Consider the following 14,624-nt stretch of genomic DNA (forward strand, 5'->3'; position numbering starts at 1 on the left):
AGTTGTGTCAGCCTAACATATTTCTAGAGGACTAGTACATGCAGCATTAACTACAAGGGATGGAAAATGTGCCAATACGCCAATACTATGGCTTGGAGTCTCAAGCCTGGGTGCTATTCCTTAAGTTTTCCTTCAAGGCTGGTGCTCCCTACAACACAACACAAGCCACGCCTCTACTTCCAGTTAACTGGAGATACGTGGCACAGAACTCTAGCTTCCAAGTGGGATTCTCAAATCTCAGCCTTTTAAGTATCTAGGATTATAGGCATGAGCCACTATTGCTGGTACTAATTTCAAGTGATAGCTAAACTTGTGAAAAAGCAAAAATGGGTCTTAATTAGAAGTACAAGGAAAAGTCAGAAAAAAAAAATGTTTATTGATAGTTTCATTGTAGTATCCAAGTTACTTAGGCTGTGCTTTAACAAAAAAATGCCTAAAAATGATTAAACCAAAATTACCTTCCATTCCTTCATTTTAGGAAATGAAAGAGTATCTTCAACATCCTATTAGATGGTAACATTTAAAAGGATTTTAGCTGGAAATGTCATAATTTATATTTAAAGTGTTTTAAACCTAAATAATAGTCATATGCCACATGCTGTTTTGGACAATGGCCTGCATACCCAATGCGGTATATGCCCTGTTGTGTATACACACAAACTTATGCTGTTTGTACAATGATGAAATTACCAAATAATACATTCTCAGACTGTATCTTACTCAATAAGTGACCCACAATATAAGGGAATATCGTAAGTTAATATTGATCAAGGTAGAAATATGAAAATTTTTATCAAATATGAATGTACCTGATTCAAATTATTTCTCACAGTCTTCAATTCCATATCTAGTGTTCTAACAGAGACTTCAAGTTGTTGCTTCATTTCAACTTCTTTATTATACTGCTCTTCGCTTTTTCTTAACTGGTCCTTAATTTTTTCATAAAACTGTTCCGCACTTTTTCTCTTTTCCTCTTCTTGTTTTAAGGCAAATCTGAAGTTAAATATGCTTATTAGAAAATTCATTTTGTTTTTAGAAACTAAAGAAACTCATTTATCATCTATACTTTCAGGTGCTGACTTATGAGCCTAATATTATTTCTCAAATATTTTTCCTTTCCATTTCTCATAATTTTAATTTCTTTAATTTTCTCAATGGTCCTACCTATTTGATAGTAAAAAATGAGAGAACAATCTCTATATTTCTGTTTCTAAAATTCAAGTAAATATGAAAAAGAATTTTGAAATTACTCAGTAGAGTTACAAGTTGAAGATTATGTACTTTATACATAGATAAAATTACTCCTGAATTAAAACAGAAAATATAAAGATAACTAATTTTTAAAGTTGTTTATAAATAAGCATGTAAGTGCCCTAGAAATAAAATTTTATCTTCATAAAATGCTACAGGTAACTCTAAACATATAAAAGATAACCTTCAGATGTTTTTCAAGATGAGGCTAAAGAAATGTGTATATTTGATCTGTATTTTTCTGTAAAATTTTCAATGAATGTTATTGATTTTTATATATCATAAATAATTAAAAATTCCTTTTGGAACAAGACAAGATCTAGAATTTAATTGAATAATAAAATTAATGTTTTTTCAATATAGAAATTTAAATTAATTATATCTATGCATGAGAGATGTTGAAGGAGGACAGGAAGGAGGGAAGAAAGAAAATGCATAAACTAAAAAAAATTCTAAAGCCAGGTGACAGTGGCTCACACCTATAATCCTAGCTACTCAAAAGTCTGAGATCTAGAAGGTTCTGTTTCTAAGCCAGGTAGGCAGGAAAGTCTGTGAGACTTTTATTTCCAATTAATCAGCAAAAACAAGAAGCAGAGCTGTGGATCAAGTGGTAGAGCAACAGCTTTAAACAGTAAAGCTAAGGGACACTATGCAGGCCCTGAATTCAAGCCCCAATACTAGTATGTATACACACACACACAAATGTGATTTAGAAGAAAATGTATTTAAATACTAGGAGAATCCATTCTTAAAAACTTGTTATATTTTTTCAAAAGATTTCATACTCTAAGACTAAAAAATTTATAAAATCCTATGAGGTATGTCAGAAGTTAGAAATTCCTCTGCATATCTATAGTCTAACAGTTCAAACATTTTTTTACAATGAAAGGATCACACCTCAATTTGCAGAGTTCTTGTTCCCATTCTACTTTCTCATGTTCTAACTGCGATTTTTCTTCCTTGATTTCTGACAGCTCCTTTTGTAGTCCTCTAATTCTGACTTCCATTCTTTTAATTTTTCCTGAAAGTTCATCACATTGACTTTTTTTCAGTTCAATCCATCTTTTATATGAATGAACTGCATCCCGGATTTTCAATAAGCTAACAAAATCTGTCAGGGAGAAAAATAAGATAGAAATAGAATACATAAACAGAATATATAAGCACTGTGTGTTTTTACATTTACTCATTTATATGATGAGTGTCTACAAGATAGGACACACAATACTAAGCTCTACAAATAAAACAGATAAGACCTTGCTTTTGTTTAGCTTGAAAAGAAAATGTGGCATATATACACAATGAAGTTTTATTCAGCCATGAAGATGAAACATATTGATAATTCAGGAAAATGGGGAATTATCACATTAAGTGAAATGGAGATTATCACATTAAGTGAAATACATCAGACTCAGGAAGACAAGTATCACATGTTGTCTCTCATATGTGAAATCTAGACAAAAACATGACAAGAGTTGAGTGCCAGTGGCTCATGCCTATGAAGTTGAGATCTAAGAATCCTGATACAAAGCCAGCCCAGGCACTGTGAGGCTCTTATCTCCAATTTACCAGCAGAAAGTTGAAAGTGGAAGTATGGCTCAAGTGGTAGAGCACTAGATTTGAACAGAAAATATAAAGGACAGCACCCAGGTCCTGAGGTCAAGTCCCAGTACTGTTGCGAGCACTCATAAATATAAACACACACACACACACACACACACACACACACACACACACACACACACACACACGCGCGCGCGCGCGTGCGCGCACATGCGCCACAGGAAAGGGGAACCATTAGGAAAGGGACCCTCACAGGAGGGAAGGACTAGGTAAGTCAATAAGGGTGAATATGTTCAAAGTACAAAATATACAGGTATAAAAATGTCAAAATGTCATCATGGAACCTACCACACAATTGTTACATGCAATTAAAAAATAATGTGGAAGAGTTAATTCATATAGATATGTGGTAACAAGATAAATTTCAGGGCTGGGATCTGAGGGTAACAGTTCAAATCCAGCCTAAGCAGGAAAGTCTGTAAGACTCTCATTTCCAATTAACCACCAAAAATCCACAGGTAGAGCCGTGGTTCAAATGGTGGTGCTCCAGCCTTGTGCAAAAAGCTAATAGCACCTACTCCCTCATCAAACCCTGCTATTGGCACACACTCACAAAAAAAAAAAAAGAAAAAAAAGAAAAAAAGACAGACTTGTGATTTGATCTGCACTGGGCCGAGATTAATCTGAGGAAGAGATGGCAAATGGAGAACTGAAGGATGAAGAAAAAAAACAAAAACAATTGGGCAGAATATTTTTCTAGCCAATCTATAGCACCAGTGTAGATTTTCTTGGAATATGCTTCTAGCCAAGACTGAACAGCAGCCTGGTCAGTGTTCCTATTCAAAAATCCCAAACCCAAATGGGCAAAATTTAAATTTAAATCACAGATTTTAAGACTATGACTATAGACATTGAAGTTGGTGTTTACCATATACAGAAAATACATAAATGTTCAAGCTTTCTAGGCCATGTCACAAGGAAATAGCAATCCCAACTACTCGAGAGGCTGGCCCTGGGCAGAAATGTTATGAAATCCTTGTCAAACAATACCTAAAGCAATAAAGGGCTGGGGCATGGCTTAAGTGGTATAGTGTCTGCCTGGCCAGAATGAAACCCTAAGCTCACACCCTAGTACCGCTAAAAAAAAAAAAAGGCTTGTGGTCTTACCTTTACACTCCATTCTAAGTTGCTCGATTAGCAGCACAATATTCTCGTAAGTGGGATGAGGCAGATCATAATCTTCAGATACTGTTTCAGATGACTGAGTTAAGTCATCAAAATCATCCATTTCATTTATTGGGTTTTTGACCTATAAAATAAATTGTATTTCAAAATGTCCCCCAAATACCATAAACTAAATGTACAGAAGTGTTCATCACCTGTCATTTCATGTAAGCAGAAGCATAGGTCCTTCTTAAAAACAGATTTCACTTTTCTGTAGAATAGTGGTTTGAACTCATGGGCCCTCTACTTGCTAGGCAGGCACTGTATCATTTGAGCCATGCCCCATCTCTTTATTGCTAACTTTTTGGACAGGATTTTTTCTCAGGACCTGCTTTAGACAGTGATCCTTCTATCTACTCCTCAGAATAGCTTGGGACTATAGAAGCAAACCACCGTTTTTAGCATATTCAGATGGGGATCTCACAAATATTTTGTCCAGGGTGACCTCATATTACCCAGCTTTCCACCTTCCAAGTAGTTTGGATTACAGGTGTGTGCCACTGAGTCTGGCCTTAAAAGACTTAATTTTAGTATAAGAAGATACATTTATCAATGGCTACTGTTACTTACTTTTTCAAGTAACAAGATCTTATTTCTTCACTTTACCTTTTATAATATATCTTTTAATTTATATTTTATAATGTATTTTACTTTGCCTTTTATAATGTATGTTTTCAATAAGACTATTTTTTATATTCAACAATACCTTGTTGTTTTCATTATGTGTATTCTTTGTAGGTCTAAAAAAATAAAACAAAACATAAAATCCTTTCAGGCAAATATTAAATATGTAAAATTCAAAGAATACCTAAAATGATCATCTTATTATATATAATCTATAGTCTTTAAACCTAAACAGTTTTACAGATGTGAGCAACTGGTGCCTAGTGCAAATGTATCTTTTTTTTTTGGTCGGTTGTGGGGCTTGAACTCTGAACACTGTCCCTCAGCTCAGCTCAAGGCTAGCACTCTACCACGTAAGCCATGTGCCACTTTCAGTTTACTGGAGATAAGAGTCCCATAAACTTTCCTGCCCAGGCTGGCTTTGAATTGTGATCCTCATATCTAAGCCCCCTGAGTAGCTAGGATTACAGGCATGAACCACCAGTGCCCAGCCTTGGAAATGTATTTTATTTTATTTTTTTTTTTGGGTCCGGTCGTGGGGCCTGAACTCTGGGCCTGGGCGCTGTCCCTCAGCTCTTCAGCTCAAGGCTAGTGCTCTACCACTTGAGCCACAGCGCCACTTCTGGCTTTTTTTCTTTTTGCTTATGTGGTGCTGGGGAATCGAACCCAGGGCCTTGAGCATGCAAGGCAAACGCTCTATCACTGAGCCACCTTCCCAGCCCCATGGAAATGTATTTTAAAGGCCTATTTAGAAAAAATTTCTTAAATTTCACATTTCTCTTCAGCGATTATCCCATTCCCTATTGTCTTGCTCAGTAAAACTCCGAGGAGCTGTCCAGTATTTATCCACTAGCCAGGCTTCCACTGTTGTGAAGATTAAAATGAGCCGAACACATGTAGTATTTTTTCTTTTTTTGGCCAGTCTTGGGGCTTGAACTCAGGCCTGGGCACTGTCCTTGAGCTTCTTTTGCTCAAAGCTAATGCTCTACCACTTGAGCCACAGCTCCACTTCTGGCTTTTTCTGTTTATGTGGTACTGTGGAATCGAACCCATGCACACTAGGTAAGCACTCTATAACTAAGTCACATTCCCAGCCCCTGAACACATGTAGTATTATACTTCATTACAATATACACATAGTAGATTTAGAATTAGTCCTTGTCAAAGTCTCTTGTCTTCATCTCAATCCACCACAGTATTGTTCTATGTAGTAGTAGAGATTGCTTTTTATTTCTGAAAGTAATCACTGCTAACATTCTATCACAGGAGAATTCATAAAGAAATTAGAGATTTTTTTTTTTTACCTTCCTTCATCCTGATCTTTTTCATCCTTCACATATAGTAGACCATCCGTTTCTAAACCAGACTTCTCACACATGGGCATAATCACAGATTCTCTGGAGGTCCATTTTTCCTTTTCCATTTTCTTTACTTTCTTCATATGCAAGGCAGTACCACTACTTTAAAAAAATCCCACCAGAAAAAAAAACAATGTTTTTCTAATCATTCTAATTCTAGAATGGTTTATACTAGTCAAATACAGAGTAAAATAATCATTGAAATAGAAATATAAGGGGGCAAAAATTTAGCAAATAATCTTATTTTATAAAGTAAATTTTTGCAAGTTGTATATGATGTCACTGTTGTAAAATATGATGTGGTATGTACTTAACAGGTATTATCTTTAAAATGATAATGAGCTGGGTACTAGTGGCTCTTGTCTGTAATTGTAGCTACTCAGGAGGCTGAGATCTGAGGACTGCAGTTCAAGGCCAGCTTAGGCAGAAAAGTTCATGAGACTCTTATCTCCAATTAATCACAAAAGGCTGGAAGTGGAGCTATGGATCAAGTGGTAGAGCACTAGCCTTGATCACCAAAGCTCAGGGAGACTGCCCACAGGCCCAGTGTTCATGCCTTAGGACTGGCAAAAAAAAAAAATCACAATTAAAAAAAAGGATAATGACATGCATGCAGATTTGGTATCTTCAGACATAAGATTCAATGACTCATATGACTATATAAGATGATGCTAAGCAAAATGAACCCCAAGATAGGGAGGTTTTTCTTTGTTGCTGTTGTTTTTAATGTACTGTGTGAATTTGTTTCTTTTGTATGGTCTTCCCCCATGGTATAACCCCTGTTGTCACTGTATTTGATTCCAGTGCCCTGCATCTTGTATATGTATTTCTTCTAATTTGGGGAGGGGAAGGGAAATAACAAAATGCTGAAACAAGAATATAGGATGATCCATTGTAACAATGAGATATACAAGACACTATGTTGAAAATGAACTTTACAACTTGGTGGGGTGGGAGGAGGTGGGGGGAGAAGGGATAGTAGGGAAAAAACATAGGAGAGGGTAATAATACTCCATAGAAAATGTACTCATAACCTTATTCATGTAAACTGTAACCCCTCTGTACAGTATCTTTACAATAAAAATATTTTAAAAAATTAGATGAATCAGAAGCACCTTGCATTTGTAGAAATGATACCGAATTGGGGCCTTAGGTTCTATACAGCCCCATTGCTTTTTTTTTTTAAGTCTAGTACTGGTACTTGACCTCAGAACCCCAAGTGCTGTTTCTTAGCTTTTTCACTTAAGGCTGGCACTCTACATAAGCCCCAGCTCCACTTTTTTCTTTTTTTAAAAAATGAAGCCAAGAGCCTGAGCTGGTTTTAAACAATGATCCTCAGATCTCAGCCTCCTGAGTAGCTAGGATTACAGTTCTGAGCCACCTGCACCCAGTATTGCTTGTTTGTGTAAATAAAATTTTTGAGAGTGAGGATGGAACCAAGGGATCTATGCATTCTAGGCAAGTGTTCTACCTCTAGTCCCTAAAAGTGAAATGTGACTTGTCCATTCACTTAGTCTCTACTACAGACTTCAGAGTACAAAAGAGACCCTTACAGGCTACAAGACCTAAACATTTGCTATATAGTTCTTGACAGGAAAAGTCTGACAATCCCCGGTTTAATATATCAAACACTACACTACCTACTGAAATATTAGTGTGAGCAATCCCCTAGCAATATTTAGACTAATAGAAGAGTCAGACATAGTAGGATTCATGCTTTGAGAACAAAATCGCTAAACCTAAGAACAAGTAATTAATTCTGTTGGTGATGAGATCATGTCACTGTAGTAAGTAGCTTCCTTTTGTAAATCAGTAGATATTATAGGTGCTATAATAAAATTTGCTTAAGATATTTTCCCAAATTAAATGTTTTAAATATAATTATGAAAAAATGTATACTGTATTTTTTATTGATATGATAAGATCTATCTATTTTCTTATTGATGAGATTTTGGATTCTCTCCAACTTGTAGATACGGCTATCCACAGGAAATGTCTATATATATGTAACATATTTATATAATAATCCTTAACATGTATACTACACATCCCTAATGTGCATGTTATATTTAAGATAGAAGTATTCATCTACTTTATATATGGTACTTATAATATATAATACTTGTAATATATAATAAATATCCTTCATGCTTGAGTCATATTTTGCTGTCTTGGGAGGATCCAGTTCTAGAAGTAATGCTGTTAGTATAAAAGAATGCTGTATTGGAAACGTTGAGTCTTGCTACTAAATTATCTCTCCAATTTTCAAAAATCAACTTCATTTACTAATAGGATATGAAAATGCCGGGTGCCAGTGGCTCACGCCTGTAATCCTAGCTACTCAGGAGGCTGAGATCTGAGGATCACGGTTCAAAGCCAGACTGGGCAGGAAACTCCGTGAGACTTTTATCCAATAAAACTACTAGAAAACTAGAAGTGGTGCTGTGGTTCAAGTGGTAGAGCGCTTGCCTTGAGCTGAAGAGCGCATGGACAGCGCCCAAGCCCAGAGTTTAAGCCCCACAACTGTCAAAAAAAAAAAACCCAAAAAACAGGATATGAATTTTACTAATAGTAAATGAAATTTATCTTAACTTATGGCTAGCAAATGAAAAATATTTTATTCGTAAATGAACTTGCTATTAGTAAATAAAATGTTTTTTCACTTACTAATTACTAAGAATTAATTACTAAGAGTAAATGAAACATTGTTCCTCACCTTTGCCAATACTGGTTGTTATTTAATACTTATTAATAATAGTTGAAAAAAGAATATTCATTGTTTATGTTTTTCTGATCACCATGCAAGACTTAATATCCCAGGTAAAAGTACAAAATTTATTAATAGAGAATATCAGCCCAAACTACAATTGGTTTTATACAATACTAATTACTGACTATTAATAGTCTTACCCATCATATTTTTCATTGTCCTTAAAAGGAAATTGTTTGTTATCAGTTTTTGTGCTCTTTCTTTCTTGATTTAACTCATCATCATTGGTAGCAGAGGAAGCAACATTATATACATTTGCTGACAGTTGACTTTCCTTACTTTTGAGATTCATTTTTCCTTCAACCTAAAATGCAAATTTGATACCAAAGATAATTTATTCTTCAATTACAAGATTAAGGATAACTTGCTTTTCCATTTTTTGTTTTCAATGACTTTATCACTCAATTTTTTTTAGGAGTATGGGGGTTTAAACTCAGGGTCTCGTGCTCACTTTGCTTGCTTGCTTGGTGCTCTATCACTTGAACCACAACTCTAGCTTGGCTTTTTGCTGGTTATTTTATAGATGGAGGCTAGTGGGCTTTTCTGATAAGCTGGCTTTGAATCACTATCCTGTGGATCATAGCTTCCTAAGCAGTTAAGAATTATAGGCCTGAGCTACTAGCAACCAGTCAACAAAAGAAAGAAACAATGAAGAAAGAAGAAAATATGTGCAAACTAAACATTTGTTGAAAAATTTTAAAGTGGTCACATTAAAATTGTAAGTTCCAATGATTTGAGTAAAATAGGTAATTTGTATAAATGAAAGCCAGAAAAGGCTGGCTGGAAATAAATTTGTTGCTGCTCTTTAGCCTGGATACCTTTTAAAAAACTAAAAATTATTTGAAGCTGGGCGCCGGTGGCTCACGCCTGTAATCTCAGCGAGGCTGAGATCTGAGGATCACGGTTCAAAGCCAGCCCGGGCAGAAAAGTCTGTGAGATTCTTATCTCCAATAAACCACTAGAAAACTGGAAGTGGCGCTGTAGCTCAAGCGGTAGAGCACTCACCTTGAGCTGAAGAATGCAGGGATAGCGCCCAAGCCCAGAGTTCAAACCCCATGACCGACAAAAAAAAAAAAAAAAGATTTACTGAAGTCTTAACATATAAAACTGAAATTAGTGTATTTACTAAAAGTCATCTTCTTCCATTAACTAGAGGATTCTTTTATGCATGCATCTAATAGAAATCCAACTTGTCTTTTGTGCATGTGTGCTAGTGCTGGGGTTTGAACTCATGGCCTGGGCACTGTTCCTTAACTTTTTTGATCAAGGCAGGTGTTCATTTTACCACTTGAGCCACAGCTCTTCTTCCTCATTTCAACTAGTGAAAATTGTGGTGCCCACTTACACCAAGAAATGCTGGTAACCTGATCTATTTACAAAGATACCAACTCAGCCAGGTCCCAGTAGCTTACGCCTATCATCCTAGCTATTCATCAGGTAAAGATACGAGGATCTCAGTTCAAAACCAACCCTGGGCAGGAAAATCCTTGAGACTCCTATCTCCAATCATTACAACAAGGCAGAAGTAGAGCTGTAGCTCAAGTCATAGAGTGCTAGCCTTGAGCAATAAGAAGCTCAGGGATGGTGCCCAGGCCCTAAGTTCAAGCCCTAGGGCTGGCAAACACACACACACAAATTACAAATTCAGCTATGAACACTGATATATGCATATAAATTACAGACAGATTAATGCATAAGAACACAAGAAATATTTAATGATTAAATATTTAGCTGGCCCACTTGTTCATTAATTTAACTTTGGGTTTGTACAAAAATAGTATCTATACTGTACACAGGGATATACAAAAAAGCTAATGCTTTTACATATTAAAAAAAAATCAGTACCAGTATCCTATGTAAAAAAAAAATCTATAAAGCAAAAACAATACCAAAAAACAAAACAAAACACTAACCGAAAAATGGAGCTTTCCCTGAATGTGGCTTCTTACATAAAACTAAGTCTCAATGAATAAAAATAAGAATAAGAATAAAAATGGATAAAAAATTTTGAGACAAGTCTATTAGATCTAGGAAACATGTAATTGAAGGAAAAAGCCACTTACAAACTAATATATTTAGGGTTATTTGGACAACTATTAGGTTTTTACACTGAAGAACTGAAAAAAGAACTTTTAGCAGCTTGGTGTTTCACTTCATTTTCTGATGAACTGCTAGATATGTGTCATGTTTGCAGCATCTGGCAATTTCAAGTTATAACTTACTAATTGAATATACAACTATTAGTTATGTAGGATCCTGTTATGAGGAGGATCAACAGTTCATCTAAGTGCTGATTTAAGCAGCAGCTAGCTAAAAAGTTGCCTTATTTACCAAACCCAAGGGAGCTGTGGTATCAGTAATACATACCAGTTATTAAATACAGTTTCTTCAAGTTTCATTTGATTGAAGTCATACAATGACAATGGATACCCCTTACACAGTTAACCAATAATTTACCTTCAGAAAAATATAAACATCTAGGTGCTGGTGGTTCACACCTGTAATCCTAGCTACTCATGAGGCTGAGAGCTAAGAATCATGGTTCAAATATAGCCTGGGCAGGAAAGTCTATGAGCCTCTTATCTCTAATTGACCACCCAAAATCAGGAGCCAGCCTTGAGCAAAAAAGCTGAAAGTCATAGTACCAGCACAAAAACAAAACCCCATGAGGATAAAAATAATGATTAGTGTGAGGCCCTGCAGAGATAATATCCAACAGTTTTTCTTAGGCCTGACATGGAATTTAGATGTTTCTTGATACTGTTTCACAAATTTATCATCACTTCTCCAACTTCCCAACCCAGTACTGCTAGTTTGAAACTCAGGTGAGGCCAAGTACTCCTCTTTACCTGGTCTTCTTTTGTTTGTGTAAGTAGCTCTGTTGTTGAATCCTGGAATTTCACCTTTTGATTTTTTCCTGCTCAAGTTCTTTTATTCTTTCAAGTTTCATCCTTTTTATATTTATGCTGCTGGGTTGCTGGGTAATCAGGTTTTTTATTTTTGGTGGTAACTGGAGCCTGAACTCAGATTCTGGGAGCTGTCCCCTTAGCTTTTTCTACCACTTGAGCCACATTTTCACTTTTGACTTTTTGCTGATTAATTAGAGACAAGAAAAAACCCAAGTAGGCTGGAAAGGTGGCTCAGTGGTAGAGTGTTTGCCTTGCATACATGAGGCCCTGGGTTCCATTTCTCAGCACCACATAAGCAGAAAAAGCTGGAAATAGTGCTGTGGTTCAAGTGACAGAGCGCAAGCCTTAAGCTGAAGAGCTGAGGGACAGCACTCAGGCCCAGAGTTCAGGCCCCATGATGGACAAAAAAAAAAAAAAAAAAAGAAAAAAAAAACCAAGCATAACAGCACATAAACTTACGGTGCATTTTTTCTTTATCTGAAGCCAAGAACTCTACTTGTTACTATTAACTTATTTCTATAGAACTTGTTACTCTGCCATTGTTTACCCTGATGTTGATTTTTCATTTAGACATACATCTGACATTCTGTGATGAAGTGTTTTGTAATTATCACATAATGACATCTGAAACAAGTTGTTAAATTTCTTTTGTTATCTTCTAATGTTTTAAAAAACAGAAATAAAGGTTGGAACCAGTGGTAGTTCATTCTTGAAATCTCTGTAACTCAGCCTGACATGAAGATGATCATATGATCTGAAACTAGGAAGCGAAGTCCATGAGACTCATCTCTAATTATCTACCAAGAAGCTAGAAATGGAACTGTGGCTCAAGAGGTACAACGCCAGACTTCAACAGAAAAGCTAAGGGACAGTGCCCAGGCCCTGAGTTCAAGCCTCATTACTGGTACTAAAAATCAAAACATTAACAATAAAAAAGATAAACTTTATCCTTCAGTAATCAAAGAGTATGGACAAAGAAAAATTAGAACACAATTAAAATTGAACTTGCTAAGTCAGGCACCAGCGGCACATGCCTGTAATCCTAAGAAATCAGGAGACTGAGATCTGAGGATCAAGGATGGAAGCCAGCCCAGGCAGGAAAGTCCATGAGGCACTTACCTCTAATTAATCAGCAAAAAGCTGGAAGTTGAGCTATGGCTCAAGTGGCAGAGTACTAGCCTTGCATGAAAAGGCTAAGGGATAGTGCTCAGGCCCTGATTTCAAGACCCAGTAATAGCACCAAAACAAAGACCCCTTTCTTTATCATATAAGGAGGTTATATAAGTGGAAGTCCAAACAATATTAAAAAAAATTTTTTGCATCAATTCCACATTTTATTACAGATTCTAAGAACATATTAGCTTTTCTAAGTAAAGTGTTTTCAAAATTAAATATTAAATAATAATTTATTGATCTTAAAAGGCAATTTCATTTGACTTGTGCTATGTTATTTTAAAAAAACTAAAACAGAAATTTAAATTTTTACATACCTGTTGCGGCTGGTTATTTTCATTGGCAATAAGCCTTTCTTCTTCAGACTCTGATGTTATTTCTAAGTTTTGTTCTGCTGGCAAATGTATATGTTTAGTTATAATAAACTACTTAGAAAAGGTAACAGTAATAGTTTAAAAATGAGACAGAAAATATAAATAATTTACACTTTCTCAAGCACAAATTTAAGTGTAGTCTTTAGCTGAATATTTACTTCTTTATAAATACTTGAAAATTCAACAAATCACTTGGAGAGACTCTCACCTCTTTAATGGCATAAAAGTATCTCAGACTTATCTACACATGCATCCATTCCATGTAAGTAAGCCCTCAGAAACAAAATTTAAAAATACCATAGACTTGGGCACTAATGGTTCATGCCTGTAATCCTAGCTACTCAGAAGGCTGAGACCTGAGGATCTCAGTTCAAAGCCAGCCTAGGTGGGTAACTTCATGAAACTCATCTCTAATTAATCAACAAAAATCTAGAAGTGGCTATAGCTCAAGTGGTAGGGTACCTTGAGTGAAAATGCTAAGGGAAAGTGCCTAGTTCAAGCTCCTGTACCAGGCAAAGAAAAATGTTGGTTCTAAACTGTGATCTGGGAATCCTTGCAATTCAAAATCTGTTCAAGGCTCAAGACGTCAAATAACAGTAAATTTATTCATTTTCAACCCTATTCTCTTATAAGTGGAATTTTTCAGACATGGGATATTCATAATGATTAACTGTCATATCTATAATGGCTTTGGGCTTTATGACTGTGTATGCATGTATTGCAAATCTTTCAGATATGATTCCTATACAGCAAATATCAAAAGAAATGAACTTAAATAAGAGCTTTTTAGAATCTGTAATAATTTCCAATACATAAAAGGTCACTGAATCTGAAATATTTCAGAATCATTATATTGAAGAACTATTATCTACCAACGATATTAAGTGTTGAAGAACATCTATCTAACAACCATATTATTATATATTAAAGAACTATTATCTACCAACTAGACATTAAGAAGTATTCACTTTTTCTATTTTTAATAAAGTTACTCTGAATGCAAACATTTGAATGGGCTTAAGATCACCAGCGTAACAACCCTCAAGTGGAGTAATTAAAGTAAAACTTGGACTAGAAATCCAGCAGCATTTTTGTTTTCCCCTATTTTTGTTTTATGTGCTTGAGTTCAAGGTTGGTCCTCTACCACTTGAGCCTTTTTGCTTTTTAATTGAAGATAAGAGACTCATGGATTTTCCTTCCTGCGTTGGCTTTCAATTCCAATCCTTATATCTCAGCCTTGTAAGTAGCTAGAATTACAGATGTCAAGCTAAGTATCTGTTTATAAGAGAAGAAATTTTGCTAAAGTTTCTCAGGATGACCCCAAACTTCTTGCCACAGTCTCCTGAACAGATGGGACTACAGGCAGGCACAGTATGCC

The 14,624-nt window shown here is 35.6% G+C and overlaps 1 protein-coding gene across 6 annotated transcripts in view; it reads right to left on the bottom strand.

Annotated features, from left to right (window-relative positions):
- The window catches only part of Ankrd30a (ankyrin repeat domain 30A), a 60,954-nt gene that overhangs the window by 21,040 nt on the left and 25,290 nt on the right, over positions 1 to 14,624 (bottom strand). For 3 of the 6 annotated variants that reach the window (XM_042696465.1, XM_042696461.1, XM_042696466.1), the window contains 8 exons: positions 13,190 to 13,266; positions 9,796 to 9,801; positions 8,931 to 9,094; positions 5,967 to 6,122; positions 4,745 to 4,778; positions 3,982 to 4,123; positions 2,149 to 2,362; positions 810 to 993 (listed from right to left, as the gene is read on the bottom strand). In XM_042696465.1, coding sequence (XP_042552399.1) covers positions 810 to 993; positions 2,149 to 2,362; positions 3,982 to 4,123; positions 4,745 to 4,778; positions 5,967 to 6,122; positions 8,931 to 9,094; positions 9,796 to 9,801; positions 13,190 to 13,266 — 977 coding nt within the window. The remainder of the gene's footprint in view (positions 1 to 809; positions 994 to 2,148; positions 2,363 to 3,981; positions 4,124 to 4,744; positions 4,779 to 5,966; positions 6,123 to 8,930; positions 9,095 to 9,795; positions 9,802 to 13,189; positions 13,267 to 14,624) is intronic. The other 3 variants (XM_042696462.1, XM_042696463.1, XM_042696467.1) reach the window with 3 other exon arrangements.

The sequence above is a fragment of the Dipodomys spectabilis genome, unplaced genomic scaffold, assembly GCF_019054845.1.
Source record: "Dipodomys spectabilis isolate Male_0828 unplaced genomic scaffold, ASM1905484v1 ptg000207l, whole genome shotgun sequence".
NCBI classification, from domain to species: Eukaryota; Metazoa; Chordata; class Mammalia; order Rodentia; family Heteromyidae; genus Dipodomys; species Dipodomys spectabilis.